This window comes from Hipposideros armiger, unplaced genomic scaffold (assembly GCF_001890085.2).
Source record: "Hipposideros armiger isolate ML-2016 unplaced genomic scaffold, ASM189008v1 scaffold_738, whole genome shotgun sequence".
NCBI classification, from domain to species: Eukaryota; Metazoa; Chordata; class Mammalia; order Chiroptera; family Hipposideridae; genus Hipposideros; species Hipposideros armiger.
This window is the reverse complement of record NW_017732088.1, coordinates 540,049-549,170: the sequence shown is the minus strand read 5'-3', so window position 1 is coordinate 549,170 and position 9,122 is coordinate 540,049. Positions and strand designations below refer to the sequence as shown.

At 39.6% G+C, this 9,122-nt stretch overlaps 1 protein-coding gene across 1 annotated transcript in view; it reads right to left on the bottom strand.

Annotated features, from left to right (window-relative positions):
• Nucleotides 1-2,577: 2,577 nt before the first annotated feature.
• Nucleotides 2,578-9,122, bottom strand: part of VBP1 (VHL binding protein 1) — an 18,676-nt gene continuing 12,131 nt past the window's right edge. Inside the window, exons 3-6 of the mRNA XM_019627636.1 lie at nt 8,218-8,284; nt 6,931-7,029; nt 4,409-4,547; nt 2,578-3,319 (exon numbers count right to left, since the gene is read on the bottom strand). Of these exons, the coding sequence (XP_019483181.1) occupies nt 3,249-3,319; nt 4,409-4,547; nt 6,931-7,029; nt 8,218-8,284 (376 nt within the window). The 3' untranslated portion in view covers nt 2,578-3,248. The remainder of the gene's footprint in view (nt 3,320-4,408; nt 4,548-6,930; nt 7,030-8,217; nt 8,285-9,122) is intronic.

Sequence of the window (9,122 nt, the reverse complement as noted above, 5' to 3'; positions counted from 1 at the left end):
CCGGCTTCTGGTGTAAGACCCTGGGTGGTACATTGTGTCCCAGCTGGGAGCACTGGGAGCGGTCATCAACACGGGCTAGGAGTCCCAGGTCAGGCTCTCCGAGTGCAGCATACCTCCTGTTCCTGAGGCCTGTCCCTGGTCAGGGTCTGGGGATGTTATGCACAGGGGACTGTTACAAAATGGAGTGGTACCTTGTGGTTTCTAAGCCAGGGGGGTCTCCTGTACCCATGTGGTCTGTGGGGACTGCTGTGAAAATTTCCACAGAATTGTGCCAAAGGCTACCCACTGGCATGATGTCTTGCCTGTCCCGTGTCCTTCAGAATAAAGTGATGTCAGCCATGGCTTCCCCAAGTTCAAATGTGTAGGTGAACCCAATGCCAGGTGTGATGGTTGTTGGGCATGCACTTGGCAGTGTCTTCAGAAACAACACAATCCCACATTAGCACTGATCAGGCACAGACATGGCTACCGAATGGTTATGGGATTAGAGCCAACAAAACCTGTAAGAAATGGTTCCAGACCCTGCAAGGTATTTCTGAGGTTTAGGGTGGAGAACAGCAAAGATACACAGTAGAGTATTCATTCATTAAAGGATTGAACTTCTATTAACAATTTTTACCAAACTTAGTTATTAGCAATTTTTAAATAAAGGAGTGAGGCATCATGTTATAGAGGGGAGGACATTCGCACAGGAGCCAGATCTGCGTCTCAGTCTGGTTCTGTAGCCTGAGATAAGGTCCTTCCCTGTGAGCCATCAGTGTCCATATGGTGGAGAAGGGTAGGGGCAGTGGGGAGGATGAACGCGCCTTCCATCATCCCCCAATGTTCCTTCTGAAAAAACTACTGTTGACCCCAGAAAATGAAATGTTATATTCTTTGACTCCATAATTCCACTTTTGGTAATCTAGTCTCAGAAATACAAGAAATACAAGAAATCCTAAATACAAGAAAAAGCCTTATCTAAAAATGTAAACTGAATTGTTGGAATTTTTCAACTGTGTGTTTCATTGCTTGGATTAAAAATGTATCAAAATTGGGGGGGAAAAAAGAAAAAAATTTAAATCCACCCAAATGTCTAACTATGAATCACAGTTTACTATAGGTTCACCCATTAGACCACTAACTACGAAACTAGTAAAATGATGTTAATGTCATAGTACTGTACATAATAAGCCAATTCCATTTTAAGTGAAGAATGTAGGATAAAAATTATGAAGATAAAATTACTCAATGTTTTCTTTAAAAACCTATGCATAGACAAAGAAATGGAAGACATAGAAATGCTAAGGAAACTACAAGTGCAACTTAAAGTTCTTATCCCCCCTCCCTCCGTATTGTCTCAAGTTTCTCAAATAAACATGTTTCATAATGGAAAAATAGTTACATTTCAGTTGCATTTCCAACACATCTATTGCCCAGTATCACATTTTGTGGTCCATCTTTTGCCCATATCCTCTCTAGGAATACTATACTAAGATTAAGCTTGAAAACATCATGTCACCTCAGGATGGTTAAGTTATCCTGAAAACGTAAACCAATACAAGAGAAACGATCTGAGAAAAAAATTTAAATATCTTTATTTAATTTAATTAACAGGGCTTAATATTACTCCTGAAATAGTGTGTTTATATATATTTTTTTAATAATTAAGTTAAAATTTGCTCTTTAATTCCTATTTCTAAAGAGCTGTCTCTCTTCATATTGCCTGGAATACCTAAAAATTCGTATTTAGATTTTCATGGACTTAAACTAAGAAAATAAAGATCTGAGCAAATCACTCCTGTCCTAGTATCGCCAGGGAACCTTTGTTCCAATACACATACCATAGTCAAGTTTGGGAACAAGTAGCACTTAAAACATCTCGAGATGTTTACAAACCTCAAATTCTAAAATATGAGAATTTAAAATTATGAAAGAAAAACTGACTCAAGGAACTCTGCTATCGTTCAGATTTAACTTCTCAATTGTCTGCTTATCTGCATTCCTTACAAAGGGATTTTACGTTTTTTCTACACACACAAGAAGTTCTTGAGATATGCTTGTTATAAGTCCAAGTAAATCAACTTTACAAATATGTGAAAACACCCATGTTAACGTTAGGAAGAATAACATGAAAAAAGGTGCCATGCCACAGTTTTAACTTCAGTGTTTTAATATCATGAAATACAAGTACAAAACATTGTACAAGTACACTTTTTACTACATGGAGATAGAATAATACATTTGTGTTTTTACCCGATTCTGGAACACTCACTACCAGCCACTGTTATCAATGGCTGTCCATGGGGATTTGCTACTATTTCTATGAAGCTTTATCACAAATTAAAAAAAGCTCACAAATCTTTTCAACCGTTGCAGATTTATTTTTATCTGAATATTCCTGATCAGCTGCCTTGGAGAACTGTTAAGAAATACAAAAATTGCCTTAGCTAAGAGTTTCAAGTGGGTAATTTTGTTATTTCATGTTGGCTGAAATCTCCCTTATGTTGGCATTGCAAAGACACTGAGCACTTTTTTTTTTTTTTTAGCTGAGCCATCCTGCTACCTGTTGGCAGCTCAGCGCTGCTCAGCTCGGGCTGGGACTCGAACCGCTGTTGCTCAGAGCTCAAACTCTTGAGCGAGCTCTTAACCAACTGAGCCACTCAGCCGGCCCTTCTGAGCACTTATATAAGGTAAGAAAACAATGTTGTTTCAATAGCTCCCTTACTGCTTAGGAAGGCAAATTACCATTTCCTGAAAAGTACAGGATATTATAATAGATGTCATCCACTAAACAGTAATTCATGAAACTCCATTTAGGTAAGACAAATTATAGCAACAGAGGAACATAAAGCCGCACATATACTAAAGAAAAACAATTTTGCAAATATTCAAACTATTTTTCCTACTTTTAAAGTGGTTTAACCACATCAAATAAAGAATAAGTAAACTGCTAAACTATCCAGAATTCAGATTTCATAGCATACCTCAGTTTTCAGCTAAGACTCTTCTTATGACAAACAAACAAATGATGAAAGCAGCATTGACTTTGTCAGAAATGCAAAAAAAATAAAATAAAAATACTGCTAATTCCACAAAATATGTGAAACTAATTTTGTTTTTATAAATAAATAAAATGGTATTTACCTTTTTTGAAAGTTTTAATTATCATTCCTCCTATTAAAAAACAAATCAACCTTTAAAGATAAATTTTGGGGTATTTAAAATAACATGTTTGGAAAACTGTACCACATTTCTCATTGCCAGCATTATGCTTTGTTCTTGGCAGACTCATCTTTGTTTCTTCTTTTCACATCCCAATTATAAACCCTGGCCATATCTGTAAGAATTGTCAAAGAAAATACAAGTGCAGTTCTAAACAGAACACATGCAATGACTAAGCACTCACTCGCACACTGAATAAGACAGAAATCACAACACACAAAATACTGGTCACAAACAGTGTTGAGAGCCACCTTGCTATAATATCATTTGCTAAGAAAATATTGAGACTAAATTCCACCAAAACCAAACCAAGGCCTCTAATCAATTGTTTAGCATATCTATCCAATGATGGTATTATAATTAACAAATATGTCCTCGACACTGTCAACAGTTTTAAAGATAGCCCCACCTATGAAATTTCAGAGTGTTCAAACCATATCCTGATATGTAATATTTAAATTAGTACAATTTAATTATCAGTAGTTTTATCTCTCACCTTCCCTTTGGTTTAACAGGACATTCACTCAAGTTATTAAGCATCTACATCTTTTCCTTTCTACAAGCGGCCCCCTGCATTAGGCTCTCAGATGTCAATTCATTCTTTTATGGACCCCGCCTTTGGTGTTTTATCCAAAGAGTCATCGTCATACTCAAGGTCATCTAGGCTTTGTCCCATGTTATTTTCTAGTAATTGTACAGTGTTTTCCCTCTGGATGAAGTCTTCCCATTACCAGTCACATGCCAGGCTCTGCTCCAGGTCTCAACGCCTGCCATGTGCTACATGCTGTGGAGGAGAGAGAGCACAACTCGGAGAGCGCCCGGTCTGGCATGGAAAACAAACAAAGCACTATGTGCGCTGTGCTGAGTAAGCAAGGAGGAACAACCCCACACTCTAAGGGGTTAGAAAACAGCAGCAATGTTCTGATGCTGAAGCTGAACTATGAAGGACAGAAAGCAGCAGCCCAGGTACACAGGAGGAGATCGCTCCAAGGAGGAACAAAGGGGGGAATGCAATGGCTGTGGCACATGTAGGGGGTGAGGAGAATAACTGACCTGGAACCTGGGGTGCGCTGGGGGGAGGGCCAGGGCAGAAAGAGGCCAATGGCCTGAAAATAAGGACTCTTCTCATTAAAGCAATGCAAGTAAGAATGTGAAAAACATCTTTCTCCTTTCCTCCTTTGGTTTCTTTTGAAAGAAAGGATACTGACTTCTGTAGTAGTAAACTGATCTCGAAGAAAGTCAAGGTCTTCCTCAAGAGAATCAAGATTCTTTGTGGCAGTCGATAAATTCTTTTCCAACAATGCCTGAGCTTCATCAATATCATATTCAAGCATTACATTAGCCTGAAGAGAGAAGGTCATGACAATTACTAAACACGTACTAAGCGCTATGTAGATTAGAGCAGGGGGCGGGCAAACCTCAGCCCTTGGGCAGAAGCCAGCTGGCTGCCTGTTGTCCCAAGTTTTGTTGGAACCCAGCTATCCTCCACTCAGGCTTTCATGCCACGGTGGCAGAGCTGAGTTGTCACAGAGACCGAGTGGCCTGCAAAATATTGACTCTCTGGCCTTTTACAGATGTTTATGGACACCGGGATAGAGAATATATTTATATACATTCTATCGTTTACTCCTCATAACCACCCCGGTGAGGCAAGTTATCTGCATCTTTACAGTTAAGAAAACAGAGGGTCAGAATTCAGGTTGCCTATGCTCACATAGCTAGTGAGTAAATGGGGAAATCAGCATACGAAGCAATATGTGTAGACACCAAATCCTATCTTTCTAAACAGCATTACACTTGAATCCATAGAAACAGTTGTTTCTGAGCTTAGGCTACAATAATTTAAAATATTTCAGACATATATTACCTACATTTGATTCGATAAGGAAAACAGCTCTCTGTCCCCCTCCTACGTCTGACAGATGCCAGAGATGACGGCCAGGTATTCTGAAGATCTGGCGCTGCTGCCCTCACCTGGGGATGCACGCACTCTGGAGGTGGGGCCTTCCCCTTCCCAGCTCTGAACACCTCCCACCACCTGACTTACCACTGGGCATTTCCTAAACCACTTCACTTATCTGACACATGGAATTTAAAAATTACTCAAGGGACTATTGTAAGGATTAAATGAGACAGTATTCAAGTATTTGGCACAAAGTTGGTGCTCCATAAATACTTACTGACTGAATAACCCAATCCGTGATAATTAGAAAACTGTACACAAATTCAGATGGGACAAAAATAAATATTCAATGAAAAGTACATGTCTCTCCAACCCCAGAATCCAATCTCATTCCTCGGTGTCAATAGCTATTGTTTCTTACTGGTTTTTTTTTTTCAGAAAAATTTTGCACTTTGGTTACTTTTAACAAGATACAGTTGAATACATTTAAAAACACTTAATTCGTGTCAAAAAAACCCATCCATCATTCATTTACAAAGTACCCAGTGCCAAGTATTTCTCCTTAGTTGATCATTCATCAAACAAACACACTTAAGGTCTAAGAGGCATCTCAAGACTGACCTGCGCAAACAATACGCCAAGTCACCCAGCAAACCTGTTAGGCCTGTGCTGCAATCTGAGTTACCAATATTTTTTTCCTATTGTCTTTTGACTTTGCTTATGATTTCTGACTTTTGTGGCCTAAGAAAAGCATCCTTATTCCAGGGTTACAAAACCATCTAGGACTTGGCCTAAACTTGGATGGTTGAGTATTTCATGGAGGTATATGACTACTTAGAATTCACCCTGGTGTGAGATGTCAGGTGGGCTCCAGCTGTAATTCTTCTCAGAGAGCTCTCCGTCATCCCAGTCTAATTTATGGAATCACCTTATCCCCACTTGCTGATGGAAAGTGGGTCGAGGGAAAGAGAAGCCAAGGATTTGAGCCACTGGGTGAATAGCTGTTCCATTTATAGACGAAAACTAAAGAAGTATGGGAATTACGGTTGTAAAATGAAATGTACAAACTCTGAAAATACTACAACTAACACAAATCAGGAGGAGGAGCTAAGAGACAGAGAGAGAGTTTCCGCGTACTAATCTGTCCATTTTTCCATAGCACTAAAATGTCTCTTAGGCATGATTCTACAGGACAGTGGCAAGGGGAAACCCTTGCAGTGGAGACAGCTGAGAGCAGTACACTTGGCTTGCTACTTTGTATGGGAACTTGACCTATGGACAGCTAGCTAGACAGTCAGGAAAGGCTTGGCTGGTTGGTGAGGGCACTGAGATGGGTAAGTAAGACAGGAAAAATCAAGGCAAGGTCTAGGAAATCATCTAAAATGGAAGTATATGGTTTAAAAAGTGGACTCCAACCTCAGGGTTTTTGTAATCATCTTTTCCCCCTTAAGTTTAGAGAGATCTTTCTAGAACTTATAAAGTCCTACTGAGAAGCAACATTTATCTGAGGTTCAGCTGGGCCTCCTGTCTTACTTCTATTGCTCTTCCTTCTGTTATCTTTAAGAGGTAAAGCATTAGCAGGCGGGGAAGTGGGCCTTGGTCACTTCTGCTTAGACTGGGAGAGACTTGAGCGTGTTTTGGCGGCAATCTTCACCCCCTCCGAATTTCAGTCTGTTTCTAGCATGGATGAACCACTTGAACTCCACCCCTCCATTCCTTCCACAGTCAAAGGGAGATAAGCGTTTGACACAGCTCAAACAATCCTGTTGGACACTGGCTTACAAGTGCCAGCCCAGGAAGCTGTGCCTATTCCATTTACTTACCCCCAACCACAGACACACTTTATCAGTAGGAGGAACGGAAGCTTTGCAATACAGGTTATCTGCCAGTAAGAACCTGGTCTCCAGTGAACTGGTGGACTCCTTAAAAAAAAACAACAACAGTACTGTAAACAGGTGAATTGAATGCCAAGGTTGTAAAGGAGAGCGCTCACAGCTGGACCTAAGCCATTTAAAGCAGGACCATCGTGCAAACCAAGTAGAGCAAGTCAAAGAAATGAATGCTTGCAGCCAGATGATGGGACATGGAGGGCATGGATTCTGGCTCAGCTACCTATACCACCTGTGTAAATTTGGCATATCACATAACCGCTCTGTGCCGCAGGTTCCTCATATGGAAAATAAGGATAATAGTCCCTACACCCCTGAAGGCCGCCACAAGCAGTTCACACACACACAGTGCCTGGTAGAGTAAGAGCTATACAAGTTAGCTGCTATTATTATTATTATTATTATTATTATTATTATTATTATTATTTCAGTGCTTCATGCCCAACCCACCAGTTTTCTGAAATCTCTTACAAAGTTTACCACTTAAAATAACGTACCAGAAATGCAGTTATTCTACCAGTCAAGTAGCAAATCGTATACAGAGGGAGCCAAGAAAATGCATACACGTTTTAAGAAAGGAAAAAACTGTAATAAAATTGTAATACTCAATATATACCGATAACAAAAGATGAATACATTTTTAAATGGCACTCCCGGTATACACACACACAATCTTTTAACTACAACATGCTTATGAAATGTAATCTTTATAGCTTGCTTTTGTTTAGTGAGTATTGGATCAAGACTCAGAAGGTTCTCAAAACCAGTTCTGCCAGTCATTAGCGATGTGACACTGGTCAAGTGTAACCTCTGTAACTATATCCTCAATTGTGAAATGAGAACCTGAAATATCATTTTAAGATTCCTTCCAGCTCTGTGCTTCCTGGACTCACTCCTTATTCTGACAGAGAGCAGTAACAACAAGCCTTAGAAGCTGCTACCTCAAAATAAGACATTTTGTGCCCAGAAGCATTTCAAATTGCACTGAAGTTCTATACATGCTATACATAAATAAAATAATTCAAGAATTGTGGGCCCTAGATTTAAACCTGATGGGGGGAGGGGAGCCACAAAGCCACGTTCATCAGGCAAGCATACTGTCCATAACGTCAGCACACGTGCTCAAGGAGGCTGCCTGGGTCTTCCAGGGACGGGTCAGCAAAGACACACTGCTGCTGAGGTATCCTGTTCGCTCGTATTTACAAACAAAAATCCACTTACTTTTTTCTTCTGCATGTATTTTAGAATTTCTAAAGTCTGCTTAATTTCAGGAATCTGACCTTTGAGTCTGTGAATAAGAAAAATATTAACTTAGCATTTTGCAGCAGGAATAATAACCACCAGGGTACAGTCTTACAAGCTGTGCATTTTCTACTGATATCTCCTTGAGGACTATTTACAAATATAGAACATTTAATATATTTTATATTTAAGGTATTTCATACATTTTTATTAAAATATCTATGACATTTCAGATATTTCATATATAAATAATTACTAAAACACTTAAGATATAATCACAAATATTTATGGAATGCCTATTGTGTACAAAGCCCTGTTCTATGTCAAACACCCCATCATTATTTAACATTTCTAGAGCAAACCATATTCCACAGAGGTGATTCAGAGGTTGCACATTTGATTAGAACTGCATTTTAAATAGACTAATTTTAAAATAACATCATTCAAACATTATATTCCAAGTTTGAAACCACTGGACACCAGCAATTCCCTGCTCCTGGTGAGTACCCTTACTGCGAAGACATGAACATCACCGCCTGCTAGATGCCAGCCACGTGCGGTGACAGCTGCCCAGTGCTTGCACTGGCCACACTGTAAGAAGTGTGCAGTGTCACCTAATGCGTACACAGCACATTATGATGTGGTATCCTTTAGTGATTCTTTTAAGCTTTGGGTTAATTTTTCATTAACTTTTATGTTTATAAATGCCATTTTATTTTCAAGTTGGGTAACAACTACTCTTAAAATTATAAACAGGGCCGGCCGAGTGGCGTGATGGTTAAGAACTGGCTTGGGATGCCAGAGGGCCCCGGTTTGGATCCCACATATGAGGGAGGGCCAGTGACACTGCCCTATACAACTAGGATGCTGAACAACAGCTCAAC